We start from the raw sequence: 14441 nt of genomic DNA on the forward strand, positions 1-14441 counted from the left end.
GAGAGAGTGAGAGAGAGCGAGAGAGAGATGGGCAGAGTCAAGTCCTTGGCATGAAACGAAATGGTTTCTGGCTTTGGTGGCCTCCGAGGGACCAAGCAGCATTCAAATCTGACAGTTCTTCATCCCCCACAATCATCTCGACATGTTCCTCTGTGCAGGATTCCGAGCCCCTCACATGGGCTTCCCACCAGCCTCGCCATGGAAAAGGGTACATGCCAAGCTATATCTATCTGGTTGCTGCTTCAGTCGCTCAGTTCTTCAAGAAGGAAGAAGAAGACATTACTTTCCCTGGGATTTCGTAGACTGGAATGAACAGTGCAACCCATGTTTGGGACCTTTCTTCTTTTCGATACAGGCCAAGTGGTGGAGGGCCTATTAAAGGAGGACTCGACGCACTCCTTCCTTGTGTTCTGCCTCAAAGGACATGGCGAGATAGCTGGCAAATGCTGCTTTGTGGCAGCACAGGAGACGCAAACGTTTCCTTCTCCGTTCATGGGGCACTCTCACATGGGATGGCTGGCCATCAGAGCTCTGTGAGCGAAACAGCAGGCAGTGGCTTGCCTGAATGAGGAAGAGGACGCATCCATGAGGCCTCCTCTGTCCTTCCTCTGTTCTCAGCTACTGTCCATTTAATCCAATACAAGCAATCATATACTCGAATTGATTAGAGGAGCAATTAGCTTCAGCTCAACTACAGGCGACTTGCGTTAGATGAGCATAAACTCCTAGGTAGATTTGGTTGGGCATTAGCTTAATCTATGTTGCAGGGCTCTCGGGGAGAACGAAGCTTAGCGTTCAGGGATGGTTTACACTGTCCAAAAATGAAATAAGAGGTTGCTCTCATGCGAGAGGATCTCTTTGCCTGTTGAGCACCTCCGCGTCCAACATCCTGCAGTGATTTGCTTGCAGTTGAGCACCTCCGCGTCCAACTATAGAGAGAGAGAGAGAAGAGCGATCAAAGTCGAACAATACAGGCGTCAGACCGAATACTCTGTTCTGTTTCTTCTGCGGCTGCAGCTGCTCTGCGCCGCTGCTGCCACTGCGCCTGCGGCCCCCGCCGTCCCCACTTCTTCGCCCCCGTAAGGCAGCGACACCTGTTCGCCTGTCACAGCAGCTCTCGCTGGTTCCTCTCCCCTGCCACCACCTTCTCTCTCTCTCTCTCTCTCTCTTGGTTCTTCTGAAACTTTAATCCAAGGAAAGATGCTTATGGCAATGGCAAAGCCTCCTCCTCCTCTCTCTCTCTCTCTCTAATCCCCATATAACGAAAGAGGGAAATCAGGCATAATAGTAGTAGGAAGCACCTATCGACAGGAGAACTTGGAGAGACAGCGCAACAGAGGATCTTTCTCACACCTGTTCTGTTGTAGCATTGGTAGAAGCGTGAAGGAGAAGTCTATCCGTTCATTCTCTCACCTTCTCTTTCTCTTTCTGTCGTGGTGGTTTCACCTATAAAGCTCGCTTCAGTCGTCTCTCGTTCTAAAGGTTTCATCTTTACCTTTCACTTCTCCCTTTGAGATCGACAGGGTAGCAGAGACGACGACTTAAGGAGCAGGAATGGAGTTCGATCTCGAGAACCAGATGTCGATCTCTGACGACGAGCAGCAACCTCGGTGGGGCTCCATCTCGGCGCTCTTCGCCGCCGAGGCCGACCACATCATCTCTACCGTCGGCGCTATTGATCCCTCCGCCCGGCGAAACGCCGTCTCTCTGGTCCTTCAGGTAATGCTATACCTCGACGCTCAGACTAACGAAAGATCCGATCTTTTCCATGGCGGTGATGTTTTCGTGGGCAGGCGCAGTTCGATTGCAATCTGGACCCCTTCGTCGCTTGCCTTGGAATCAACTACATTGATCGGTACCTTTCCAAGCGCGAAATCCCGGTATCAGTCACTGTAAATGAGTAGTAGTTGAAGAAGATGACCAATCGAATCGGTTAATTCCAGATTGTCGATCTAATACAGAAGCAGCGATCTCCTGTTGCAGATAGAGAAGCCGTGGATCGTTCGTCTCCTCTCCATCTCCTGCCTATCCCTCGCGTCCAAGATGAAGAAAACCTGCAAACCTCTAGCGGATTTCCTGGTAAACAGAGGTTCCTCTTTCTCAAAAAAATCGAGGTCACATGGATCGATTTCACTGTTTCATTTGGATCGAATTTGCAGAGAGAGGAAGATTTTGTGTTCGACGCCCAAACGATCCGGAGAATGGAGCTTCTGGTGCTCGAAGCACTGGATTGGCGGATGCGATCGATCACCCCCTTCTCCTTTCTCCGGTTCTTCACTTCCTTCTTCTCACCCGCCCAACCCCCTCTCCTCCAAGCACTCCAAGCCCACGCGACCGAGATCCTTCTCAAAACCCAAAACGGTAACCCAATCAATCGATCAAATTAAACTTAAAAAACGAATTTTCCTGGATCCATCATCAAGTTTTCACCGGGAAATCATGCAGAGATGAAGGTGCTGGAGTTCAAACCTTCAGTGGTGGCCGCCTCCGCTCTCCTCTCCGCCGCCTTCGAGTTCTTCCCCGTCCAATTTCCAGCCTTCCGTTCCGCCCTCGCCTCCTGCGAATTCGTAAACGAAGTAATCCCTGCCACAAATAATCCTCTTTTTTTTTTTGTTATTCTTGTTTGGATCTTATCATCGGTAAATAATTAAATGAAAACAAGGAGGAGCTGCGGGAATGCAGCAGCGCTATGGGAATCGCGACGGACGGCTGCGGTGGTTCGGCAGCGATGGCGCTGGTGTCGAGTTCCAACACGCCGCCGACCGTCCTCGGCCGCCTCTGCTCGAGCTCGGTGATCGAGCCTTTCACCATCGGATCCGCATCGGACGACCGCGAGCTCACGCAGCGCCGGATCGCCTACCACGACGGACAAATAGACAAGTAACGAGGCCTCCTCCAAAAAGGAAACAAATAATGATTGTTTTTGAGCGAATTCTTTTGTGGAGTCGATGCCGTGAATTGAAGAAGGACGCACAGATCTTTTTGAGTCGGTGTTAGATCGATATATTTGAGAGAAACATAAAAAAGCTGTTGTTTTCCTAATATAAATAATTTATACGTAGATTTTCTAGAATAATATAAATAATTCAAAAAATCTTACGTTGCCGACGTGTCAATGCGGTCGAGCTTTGTCTTCACGTGTATATATACATATTGCGTGCATGCATGAACGGGCCGTTTTGCGTCACGTACATGGTTAGACGCACCACCAACGGTCGAGATCGACGACGGTGCGAATCTAAAGGAAACTTATGTTTGTTCATCTTTTGCGCCTGATACTTCTAGTTTAGATGAACTAGGAGTTCTATCTAGATGTGTGTGATGGGTGGATCCTCAACCAGTTAGGACTTCAAGTCCTGCTAGGATTGAATCAATGGTGTAGCTTATAAATAGAGGTGCAATCTCCCCTTGTGGGTGCTACCTGCATATTTGATAGGATATATACATTGTGGGGAAAGGGTAACGAAGACATGGCTCCACCACCAACAGGCGTAGGAGAAGAAGAGAGCTGCTGGTCTCAACTTCCGATAGATGAGATGGAGAAGATCCTGAAGCGCCTCACCGTAGTCGATCGGATCCGTGTCGCCGCTGTATGCAAATCTTGGCAGGCAGCTGTTGGTTTCCTCCATGCTCCGTCTCCTCCTCCGTGGTTGTTGGTCTACCCCGGCCTACCCCATCCTCGAAGATGGGGTCTCTGCACTGCCTTTGCCGGACGACGAAGCTTAGGCTTAGAGATCCCAAAGGAGCTCCAAACACAGTGGTGTTGCGGGTCATCCAAGGGCTGGTTACTGTTCTTACGCACTACTGCGGAAATCTTCGCCGGTTATCGGGCTAGTCTTCTAAATCCAATCACCAGAGTTATGGTCCACTTTGGTCCATGCGTCAACCATGTCGTCAAGGGCGTCATATCGGCGTCTCCACTCACAACAGGGTTTCTCCTTGCGACGATGGGTTATAATTTGGTGTACTCATACAGATGCGTGACCGTGTACAGAGTTTGGCAGCTCACGTACGGGGAATTGGACGTAGATGATCCCATGGACATTTTGTTTCACCATGGAAGGCTGTATATTCTGACCGACTCGGCAGAAATCGTGGTCTACATGTTCAAACCCCATCCTGTGGTGTCGTCGATCATCCCAATTCCATCTTTGGTTTGGGAGGACGAGCGTCGTCGTCGCTCACGCAAGGGTAGGCTGGTGGGGTCAAACGACGATGTCTTCATCGTGTTCTATACTACGAAGCTGCGCTCAGAGCTGCAACAGTTGAAGGTTTTCAAGGTGAAGGAGGGACTACGTCACCGTGTGGTGGAGGTGAATAGCTTGGGCGGTCGCACCTTCTTCATCGGTGGATTCTCGGAGGGGTTGTCAGTATCCATGACCAAATCATCATCAAATTCAGAGTCGATAAAGCCGGAGTGTATCTATTATCGAAAGCGCGTTGAAGATAACTTGAAGGGGTATTGCATGCAAACTGGACGTTCGTTTCAAGTCGCGGGGTTGGATGTGGCAGGTGATCTACTCTCCTGGTTCACTCCCGATTTGGAGGACCGATCGAGTTTGATGGAAGTGACTCCAACCAATGGCTTCTCGCGTTCTCGCCCATTGCTCCTCACCATCATCGTCATGTCAGTCTGCATCATGTTAGGTTACATATCTGGTCGGGTCATCATATAAGCTTTTTTAAGCTGGTTAATTGATTACCAGTATATGTGAGGCACTATTTTAGTTTGGGTGTCTTCAAAAGTTAGAATTCTTTTCCTCTCTCTCTCTCTCTCTCTCTTCTTGTTTGTTTTACCTATTCTGTCGTCCTTGGATTTGCCAAGGTGAACGATTGATGCAGTATGATTTGATGAGAATGGAAGGGGGGGTAGCAGGTGAGGGAAAAATCTGATAAGGGCCACAGCATGAGTTATGGACTGACTCGTCCTCGTCCTGCAGCCTTACTATATTCCTGAAACATTATTGTGTATGTTTGGTGGCGGATCTCCGTTGGGATACGGTCAATCTGCTGCTACTGTTTCCCTGCCTGCGTTGCTGTTTTTGCTGAACTCTCAAAAGCCATGCGTCCCCCCTTCTTCTTTCAGCACTACTAGCGTAGCCGACCTGCTTTTCTCCCTCTCTCTCTCTCTCTCTCTCCTATGTATATGGTCCTCTTCCAGCATGTTTCTTTGGGGACTTTTATCGAACAAGTGGCAGATCAAAATCATAAGTCACAGTTCGCAGCCGACAACCATGCTGGATTCTATGTTTTATTTACGATCCTGCCCAATCAACGCTCAAGAAAAGCTTCAAACGCTGTTAGGACGGGAACCTGCGTTCTTAGCGTGGATTAGGGCGTCGTGTTTGATCCGCCTACTAATTAATGATTGTGGAGTTGGGACGCAGGTGACAAGCTCACACTAGGAAGGCTAGTTTGGGTATATCAAGATTCGGCGGCACTGCGTCTTCCGGCGACGGCGACAGTCCGCACAATGTCGCGAACCGAAAGGCTGCCTCCCGCTGCTCCACCCCAGTAAACTGTAGGCCGCAGTCTGTGTCACACACTCTCTCTCTCTCTCTCTCTCTCTCTCTGCGTGTCTGTCCCGAATCCTAATCATATATCACTATCCATCCTTAATTACCTGCCAAATACTAATAATAATAATAATGCCTCTTACTTGACTCGTGTCGTTGGGCAGCCGCCGCCTCTCGCTCTTCCAAGGACACCTGTGGGACCACCATCGTGGTGACATTTCATTGGCTCGCACTATGACTACAGTGGGTCCGGGGATCTCTTAGACTAGGGCGCGAATCTAATCCTATTATTCCAATGGGTGTCCAAAACCCGATCAGAGACACTTCATCATCGCAACGTGTCCGCAGCAAAACAAAAAAGAATAAATTGATTGATCTTCCCGTCCACGACAGCAGGTCCTTCTCCCATTAACTGATCTACTACTACGCTGAGTCGGGCTCACCCCAACCCACCTTTCCTCCATGACCCTACTACTGGCCCTACGCGATCTGCCCCGCTCGCCTCCCCTATGAGATCGACCCTACACCCAAACCACCGTCTGTTACTTCCACTCACAGTGAACGGCCACTCGTAGCCCCCGAAATCCTACCCACGTCAAACAGGCAAGGAGAATGTGAGAGCAGGGTCCCACACGTTGGTGCCTGGGGACATGAGGCCCCTCGCCACCGGAATCACCTTGCGCCACGTGTCGGCCAGTCTGTTGGGACCACCGACCCTTCCTCGAACTCGGTTGTTATTATGCTACCTCTATGCTATCACGGTAGACACATTTTGTTGATCTTGTTTTTGGATCCATCTCTACCCCTTCGTCCCATAAATATATACCCCACCTACTCCTCACACGCACTTCCTCTCTCTCCCTCTCTCCCCCTCTTACATACACACACATCTCCTGCTCGCCTTTAGGTGCAACAATGGCGACGTCCTTCTTCCTCTGGTCCTCAGCGCGGCACAAGGCCGACGAAAGCGGAGAAGGCAGCGCCGCGGAGACCAACACTTCCTCTGGGGAAGCTCCGGCGGGGAAGGCCAAGGGTCGGAAGGGCGGAGCGGGGGCCAAGGCGGCAGCGCCGAAGCGCCCGCCTCAGAGGGGCCTCGGCGTCGCCCAGCTCGAGAGGCTCCGCCTCCAGGAGCGCTGGAAGAAGATGACGGAGCTCGAACCCGCTCGCGACGGCATTCTTCCGCTCCACCTTCACCAACTCACCCCCGTCGCCGGGGCTGTGTATGGCGCCCCCATCGTCTACTCGGCCGGGCAGCCCCTCGACGGATACCTCACCCGTTACCGCCAGATTGTCCATGGGCCGGTAGCTTACGGCGGAGCGGCTGCCGGAACCGTCGCCCGGTCCGTGCTGGACGATCATCACGGGCTGGATCGGTACCGGAAGGCGACGGCCGGGGACGCCAGATTCCACGTCGGGAGTCCGTTTCCAGAGCCCCCTTCAAGCCAAAATCCGCAATGCCTCTCCGACCCGTGCGAGTTCTGCGCCAGAGTAAGCCCCGGAAATCCTCCATTAGGGTTTCCGCCACTCTCTAGTTTCTTCCACTGACTCCGCTCTCTTTGATGAAACTACCCTTCAGAAGAAGCGCCTCTTCGGCAACAAACTATCTGACAACCTGGCCACCGGTGCGGATTACTTCGAGATGGACCTCGCTGCCGCCATGGCGGTCGATCTGGTGATCCCAGTCCCCTTCACCCCCAATCCTCCTCGCATCCTTCTCCTCCATTTTGATTGGATGCCTTCTCTTTGGACTTCAGGGAAAGCCGGCGGGCGAGAAGGAGAGGGAGGTGATCAAGGAGTTCGAGTTCTTCCCGCCGAGCAGCGTAAGCGTATCCAACGGCGACGGTTCCCCCGAGCTCGCTGATCGCACGGCTGGTGACGCTTCCTCTTCCTCCGCCGCTGCAGCTTCTTCTACTCTCCTCGATCTCTCGCTCAAGCTTTCCATATAATCAAAGCAAGTGTGACTCTTCTTTTCCTTTTAATTACTGTTCGTTAGAATCATTGGAAGACGTTCATGTTACTTTTGTTGAGCAAGTAGCTAGTTAGTTTTTTGGTAGCTGATGTGGCATGCTAAGCATTGTATTATGTCTCATTATGTGCTTCTTGCTGAGCTCAATCTTCTTGCAAGAAGTTGTCACGGTTGTAGCAATAGAATCAAGAACACAGGTTGACATGATAGGCGATGCACGTCGCACTGGGTTTGGCTCGATATGGGAAGTCTACATTCTATAAAGAAGAAGGGTGCAGTAATAGAAGGGAGTCGACAATAAATTAAAGTAGTTTGGGTTTCTTGCACTTAACTTCCAGTGGAAGGGGCAGGTGATGGTTTCCGTGAAAAGGGAAGGGCTGTGAGTCTGAGAGAGGAGAAAGAGCCGGCGCAGAGCCTTACCACTTTGCGGTCTCTTATAGGAGAGGCTGTATGGTAACGCTCTTAGTACGAGTCCGTGGGCCATTAATGCATGTTTCCGATATCACTGATATCTTGGTCATTATATGCTACCGATGGTGGCATTCTCTGGGCTCGCCTGTTACGGCGCTAAGAGGAAGTGTACGACCCAAGAAAACGAAGAAATATAAAAGAAGCGTGGGATTTCGGGATAATATTGCATGACAGAACCAGAAAGAAAGGTTAGGGATCATTTGCATGTTATGTATATGAGAGAGAGAGAGAGGCAGTACTTCATCGAGTGTGTAAGTGGTTGCAGGGTGGGACAGGTCGTTCGTTGTGGGTTCAGCAGCTTATTTGATGAAAAGCGAAACACACAATAACATAACTCGCCACACTATCTTCGTTCGTTGTGTAGATGTCTGTGTAGAGGAGAAGAGCTTATTTGGTAATAGGCGCAATAAAAAATAACTAATATGCGTTTCTATGAACCGTTGCTCGTGTAGATAGCATAATAACAGTGACAGAAAACATTGAAAATTTAAAAGAAACAAAGGTCGTGATCGGCAGGATTCGAACCTGCGCGGGCAAAGCCCACATGATTTCTAATCATGCCCGATAACCGCTCCGGCACGACCACTTCACTTTAATCACTTTGTTCTTCGTACTTATAGAAAATATCACATCCTAGTAATAGCCTTTGAAAATATAAGAAAAATGAATGAACAATCGAGATTGACATTCAAAGGAATGATTAATCCTTCGTATAAGAGACATCACGAGGACAACTAAATTTGAAAGAACGCATAACGCACAAAGATTAATGGTACTCAAGGTAAGCGAGACGTTTGATAAAAGATGAGAATTGCAAAGTTGAATGAGTTATTCAGTGATAAAAAAAGTTGTGCAAAGTTCACAGAAATAAAGAGAATTACTAACTCATGTCGGGCATGCGACTGAGAGGTTAATTATAATTTATAATCACACTTAAAATTACTCAAACAAATTACTAGAAAAAAGATTAGAACAATTATGTTTGAAGCTAAGGAAGAAGAAATATCATTCGTTGGCTATAATTCTACTAACAAATTAGTTTGATTCATAGGTTGCTATACATCATTGGCTTCTGTAATCAATGCATCATGATTTACGTATAGAGACTTTTGCCTTTTTGTACCGTTAACGCATTGCTTATCTTTCCAATTATCATCTTTACTTTTATAGGACTTTTGCATTCATCAAAAGTCTGTTTTTTAGACTTCCTAATGATTTCTGAGGGAGGGAAGCATGAATTCTTTATGCTTAGAGCTTTTGAAATATGGAACAATAGGTCTTCTTTCCCAAGAGTGTCAATCCCAATTATGATGGCATGGTTAGTATAGGATGTAAAAGAATTATACTGACTACCGACCTGTAAATTCTAACATCCAAATAACTATAAATTCTGTAGCATTCGAGATAAAAAAAATAAATATAAGCATGGCATCAAAAGGCATCCATTAGGTAGAAGCATAAATGTGTAGTTGGTCCCCTCTTTTAACATAGATAAAAGAGGGAAAGGACACGACCCGTATTCCTATATACAACAGCAGCAGTAATAGTAACAATATTAACTGATCTTGTTCACTCGATATGACACCATAGTCATATGGTCTTTTCTTTCTATATTAATGTGCTAATGATAAAGCACAGATGACATGCTAACATGTATCTAATGCATCAAATCGATTCAGGTAACTTTTAATTGGTTATTATTGATTGATATATAGGTTATTATTAATACATTTCACTTGTATTAGTTTTAATACAAGTGATTAAGTGAAAGAAAGAAATTATTTCATAAATTGTCATATTCTAATCTGTTTTGGCCCATAAATTGTTCGGTCGGGGATGGATCAACAGCCAGATTAGAATCTGACTGTATATGAAAAATTCTTTCCTTTTTACATATAGAATTTCTTGTCACAGTATCACTTAATCACTTGTATTAAAACAAATAACACAAATATATGTAAGATCTAATTGCATCATGTCACCTGACATAAGATCGTTTCTTTTACAAATGATGATGTGCTTGCTCAAGAAAAAAATAAATATCCAGAGCACTTGACACGACCAAAGCTTCCTCTTTCCTTTATGATGTATATGTCGAAAATACAAAACCATCTAAAGCACAAATACAATCAAAGCATCATTTTTCTGTGCGTGATGCATCGACTAAGAATAAAAAATAAATATGATATGCCTAATGTAATAATGAGATGTGTCCATTAAGATGCATTCACTAAGAGTATCCTCTTCTTTAGATGTGATAGTGTCCATCCAAAGCAAAAAAATTTGGAAGTGTTCGATGTGATCAAATCGTGATGCATCCATCCCAAAAAAATATCTAAAGCATATAATATAATTAATATATCTTATCGACGAATGATGTATCCATTGAGCATAAAAAACTTAAAATGTCTACCATAACTAAAGTACTCTATTTATAATAAATATATATATAAATTATCGGATACGATAAGATCCTCTTCTTTACATGTGATACATTCATTCGGAATAAAAAAAAAATTATATATATATTCATAGTGTTCAATGCAACTAATATATTAAAGCATCCAAAAATATTTGATATAATTAAAGCATTGAAAAATGTTTGATATAATTATGTAAATATTTATTATATATATAATATAAAAAAACAATCCAATCAACTAAACCTACCGCTATAGCATATAGGTTTAGGAAAAATATATTTTTTTAATATAAGAAATATTATCTTAATTATTTATTTTTTTTATAAAAAATAAATAATTTTAAAAGTAGGAAAAAAACTTTAAAAAAGATATATTTTTTTTCCAACAATTCGTACATAAATAATCTTATCATATTTGTAATTTATATATTTTTCTAAAAATCATCAAGGAAAATAATAAATATAAGGGCATTTACGTTATTAAAAAAGAGGATATTCGCCGGCCATTATATTCCCCCATCGAATCCAACCTTAGCGGCTCCTCTCTCTCTCTCTCTCTATCTCAGACGCCAAAGGACTGATCTTTGTCCCGCAAAAGGTCTACAAACCATAAAAATCGTAGCTTCTCGCCGGAATGATCCCTAAACAGACCACGCCGGAGTCAGACAGCCAGGCCGCTCCGCCACTGGCCCGTGTGGCGGCGGCCGCGGCCGCGCAGGATGGGATCCAGCCGTCCTCCCCGAACTTCTTCTTTTCCTCCGCTGCCGCCGCGAACCCTTCCTTCGGCTCCCACCGCCGGATCGCCATCGCTGTCGACCTCAGCGACGAGAGCGCCTACGCCGTGAAGTGGGCCGTCCAGAACTACCTTCGTCCCGGGGACGCCGTCATACTCCTCCACGTCCGCCCCACGTCCGTCCTCTACGGCGCTGACTGGGGTTCCGTCGACCTCTCCGTCTCCGAAGAGGCTGCGGAGGAGGGCGCCGGCTCGGACGTGTCGCAGCAGAAGCTGGAGGAGGATTTCGACGCTTTCACCGCCACCAAGGCGCAGGACCTTGCGCGGCCGCTTGTGGAGGCTCAGATCCCTTTCAAGATCCACATCGTCAAGGACCACGACATGAAGGAGCGGCTCTGCCTGGAGGTGGAGCGGCTCAGTCTCAGCGCCGTGATCATGGGCAGCAGGGGCTTCGGGGCCTCGAGGAGGACTGGCAAAGGGAGGCTCGGCAGCGTCAGCGACTACTGCGTCCACCACTGCGTGTGCCCCGTGGTGGTCGTCCGCGACGAGGGGGCCGCAGCTGGAGCTGATGCTGGTGTTGTTGCAAAGGGCGCTTGCCCGTCGATGGCAAAGGGGTCGGCAGAGGGCGGAGAGCTTCACCCTGTCCCTGAAGAAGATGAGTACCATGATGCCTACATGGAGCATAAAGGTCAACTCTTACTCCGTAGAACTATTACCCTTTTCCCATATGAATGTGATCGATATTGTGCATGTTAGAAGAGTAGATAAATGATTAAAAATGATGAATTGATATCTGTTTTATGAACTTGAACTTTGACTTGTATCTCTGAAGGCTAGAGATAGAAAATCATATGACATGATATTTGCTATATGAATGTGATGCTTTCCAGAAGATCAGATGTTGGAAATTGGGACATGTTATTTGCTACATGAGAGCATGGTGTTTGATGTGCATTCCCGGAGTCTAGATACAAGTCTGTTCATTGTGGTATCTTGATCGGTTTCGGGAGTCCTTTAGGGCCAAAAAATAATAGTTAGCCCAGAAACAAATAGTTCAAGGCTGCATAATCTGACTTGTATGCGAATTTTTCTGGGAAATAATTGTTTTATTAAATCAGATGCCTCTTTCCAGGTTAACTTCAGTTTTCATTTACTGCTCTCTTTCACTTCTGATCTTTATTATTGAACAGCATCTACCTTTAGTAACTTGCTCCAAGGTCCTGTTTGATGCCATTTGACGATGCAATAGTTTGAACTTTGAAAAGTGCCCTAACGTAGCAGTGCTGCCTTAGGACTAAAAGAGTGCACTAAAAAACTTCTGAAATAACTTGTCACCGATGGATTCTAGCTACACCGTCAAATTGAGACATTGAAATCCATTGAACCCACTTTATTCAAAGGGCTTCACCTTTATAGTTGTGGATTTTATTGCTTGGAAGTTCTTGAGCTCCAAAAGATCATTTAAGACATATTTTAACAGAGTAAACATGTTATGTTTGCTTCTTCTTAGTTACATCTCTTAAAGTTTTAAATAGTTGGCAAGAGGTCTAAAATTGTACAGGTTTCTATGTAAATTAATATTGAAGCTTAGTGATCTGTTGCCACACTATACCCGTTATATGGTGCACTTTTAGGGGATGGGTTGTGCTTTGCTGTGACTCTGATTCTTACGATGAATAATTGTATAGTTGGGAGACAGAATTGGTGATAAGTGACATATTTGATCTTGTGCAGATAACTGTAGGTCAGCCATGATTTATGAGCAATTGTTGCATGGCGACCATGATCTGCACTATTGTCTTTAATTTAAGCAGTTTATCATGGTATTTTCCAATCTTGGTGGCCTTTCAACATTATTTTCACTCACTGACATCTTGCAGTGTAGATTGTTTGTTGTTATGGCGTTTTAGCATTTTAAATCTACATATTTTTGATATTATATTTGTTGTATATCCTATTGTCCTTTTATTTTAGTTGATTTTAGAGTGTCTACCTTTAATTGGATAAGTTGCAACATATTAGGTCAGAACTTATTCTTTTCGTTGCACAATTGGTCATTCTCGAACATAATTTTCTTACCGAGTTAGTGCATTTACTATGAATCGACTTTCTTTCCTTTTGGATAATGAAACATGAAAGGCCTGTCAATATTTCATCTCTCTTTCACGTTAATCGGCATTATTAACGTTGTCCAACCATTATAACCAAAATATTTAAAAGTTGAAATATTTTTTTTACTTGCAGACACTTGACAAGTATTTGCTCTCGGGTCATCTTGAATCCAGGTTTGGGATTATTTCGTTGTATTTAATAAGTTTGTGCACTTTCACTTTTAGCATGTATTATCTAGTGTTTTGAGCTCATCTTTCTAATTTTGAAGAAACAATCACTATTTTGGTTCTGTCACACAGGCCATATGTTATTTCTTTGGGTGCACCGGTCTCACTGCGATGATACATAGCCTTTTATGTGCTTGCTACATTTAACGACACTCAATTTGCTTTTTGTCCGTCTCATGTGCTATCACTATGCCATTTGTTAGGCCGTGTCGGACGGAGGCATGGAACTGAGATGGAGGGTGACTCCAGCACTTGAACCAAATGCTGTTCTTTGTTGCACTTGTCAACTGCCTTGTAAGCTGGTAGATTCTGAGCATCCTTGAGTTCCTTGGTCAAAGTAGATGTTCATTTGACTTATCTGTAAAAAGTAAAAAAAAGTTGATGTTGTTGGGATATTGTCCTCCTTTTGGGGATGCCTGTATGATCTGCATGTTGTTATGGTGTTTTCAGAAAATAAATGGTAGTTAGATCATGACTTTGTTTTGTGGCTACAATTGTCAAACTGTGGACTGATAAGATGAATAGCACAAAGTTAAGTAGTATGTTCCAATGTAGTAGGTTTTTTCCTTTATGATGTTGTAGGATGACTTCTTGGGATCTATTTCATCATTAAGAACTATTAGGCAGATTACAAATTTGGGTGGATCAGTCCCACCAGTCCATCAGTAGGAATGCTTGATAACACTGACCTGTTAAGCATATGATGAGATCTTCAAGACTTTGGTCTCTATCCCTAATGCAAAGACATCACTGTACAGATTCCACAGTTGCAATAGAATATGGGGGGAAGAAGTGCATGATCTCATTTCTATTTTTGTGGAGGAATTATAGAGCTATATCAGCCATGACCCATTGCCCCAATCCTCAAAAAATTGAAAGTACACATTGAGGTTATCTTTGATTATAGAACAAAGTTCCAAGGCAAACTCACATTCCCAAAAAATAAAAGAGAGAGAGAGAGAGAGAGAGAGAGAGAGAGAGAGAGAGAGAGAGA

The 14441-nt window shown here is 45.2% G+C and overlaps 4 protein-coding genes, 1 long non-coding RNA gene and 1 other non-coding gene across 8 annotated transcripts; 4 read left to right on the forward strand and 2 right to left on the reverse strand.

Annotated features, from left to right (window-relative positions):
- Positions 1-1304: 1304 nt before the first annotated feature.
- Positions 1305-3011, forward strand: LOC135585171 (cyclin-D6-1-like). 2 transcript variants are annotated; one of them, XM_065123549.1, is made up of 6 exons: positions 1305-1719; positions 1794-1880; positions 1984-2079; positions 2160-2361; positions 2446-2576; positions 2663-3011. In XM_065123549.1, the coding sequence occupies exons 1-6, from the start codon at positions 1555-1557 to the stop codon at positions 2882-2884; spliced, it is 903 nt and encodes a 300-aa protein (XP_064979621.1). In that variant the 5' UTR covers positions 1305-1554; the 3' UTR covers positions 2885-3011. The 2 variants fall into 2 exon arrangements, with proteins under 2 accessions (XP_064979621.1, XP_064979622.1); XM_065123550.1 differs by having other exon boundaries at positions 1800-1880.
- On the reverse strand, positions 1918-2609 carry LOC135623944 (uncharacterized). The gene is made up of 2 exons (XR_010491569.1): positions 2470-2609; positions 1918-2342 (listed from the first exon to the last, which is right to left on the reverse strand). It is a non-coding gene; the product is annotated as an uncharacterized LOC135623944 (long non-coding RNA).
- Positions 3012-3470: 459 nt separating the features above from the next.
- On the forward strand, positions 3471-4676 carry LOC103998995 (F-box protein At3g56470-like). The gene has a single exon (XM_009420622.2). It carries the CDS (start codon positions 3471-3473, stop codon positions 4674-4676), a length of 1206 nt encoding a protein of 401 aa, XP_009418897.2.
- A 1755-nt stretch (positions 4677-6431) lies between these two features.
- On the forward strand, positions 6432-7462 carry LOC135622077 (uncharacterized). Its single transcript, XM_065123714.1, has 3 exons — positions 6432-7004; positions 7093-7185; positions 7226-7462. The coding sequence occupies exons 1-3, from the start codon at positions 6432-6434 to the stop codon at positions 7460-7462; spliced, it is 903 nt and encodes a 300-aa protein (XP_064979786.1).
- Positions 7463-8457: 995 nt separating this feature from the next.
- On the reverse strand, positions 8458-8539 carry TRNAS-AGA (transfer RNA serine (anticodon AGA)). The gene has a single exon. It is a non-coding gene; the product is annotated as a tRNA-Ser (tRNA).
- Positions 8540-10899: 2360 nt separating this feature from the next.
- On the forward strand, positions 10900-13919 carry LOC135623599 (universal stress protein PHOS32-like). Of its 2 annotated transcripts, none has more exons than XM_065126745.1 (3): positions 10900-11796; positions 13353-13393; positions 13651-13919. In XM_065126745.1, the coding sequence occupies exons 1-2, from the start codon at positions 11010-11012 to the stop codon at positions 13358-13360; spliced, it is 795 nt and encodes a 264-aa protein (XP_064982817.1). In that variant the 5' UTR covers positions 10900-11009; the 3' UTR covers positions 13361-13393; positions 13651-13919. The 2 variants fall into 2 exon arrangements, with proteins under 2 accessions (XP_064982817.1, XP_064982819.1); XM_065126747.1 differs by lacking the exon at positions 13651-13919 and adding an exon at positions 13520-13625.
- Positions 13920-14441: the final 522 nt, after the last annotated feature.

Source organism: Musa acuminata, chromosome BXJ2-9 (assembly GCF_036884655.1).
Source record: "Musa acuminata AAA Group cultivar baxijiao chromosome BXJ2-9, Cavendish_Baxijiao_AAA, whole genome shotgun sequence".
Taxonomy (NCBI): domain Eukaryota; kingdom Viridiplantae; phylum Streptophyta; class Magnoliopsida; order Zingiberales; family Musaceae; genus Musa; species Musa acuminata.

Coding starts and splice junctions, on each gene's coding strand:
- LOC135585171 (XM_065123549.1), top strand. CDS start 1,555: ATGGAGTTCGATCTCGAGAACCAGATGTCGATCTCTGACGACGAGCAG. Junction 1,720..1,793: donor CCGTCTCTCTGGTCCTTCAG/GTAATGCTATAC, acceptor TTTCGTGGGCAG/GCGCAGTTCGATTGCAATCT. Junction 1,881..1,983: donor TTTCCAAGCGCGAAATCCCG/GTATCAGTCACT, acceptor CTCCTGTTGCAG/ATAGAGAAGCCGTGGATCGT.
- LOC103998995 (XM_009420622.2), top strand. CDS start 3,471: ATGGCTCCACCACCAACAGGCGTAGGAGAAGAAGAGAGCTGCTGGTCT.
- LOC135622077 (XM_065123714.1), top strand. CDS start 6,432: ATGGCGACGTCCTTCTTCCTCTGGTCCTCAGCGCGGCACAAGGCCGAC. Junction 7,005..7,092: donor CGTGCGAGTTCTGCGCCAGA/GTAAGCCCCGGA, acceptor ACTACCCTTCAG/AAGAAGCGCCTCTTCGGCAA. Junction 7,186..7,225: donor CTGCCGCCATGGCGGTCGAT/CTGGTGATCCCA, acceptor ATCCTCCTCGCA/TCCTTCTCCTCCATTTTGAT.
- LOC135623599 (XM_065126745.1), top strand. CDS start 11,010: ATGATCCCTAAACAGACCACGCCGGAGTCAGACAGCCAGGCCGCTCCG.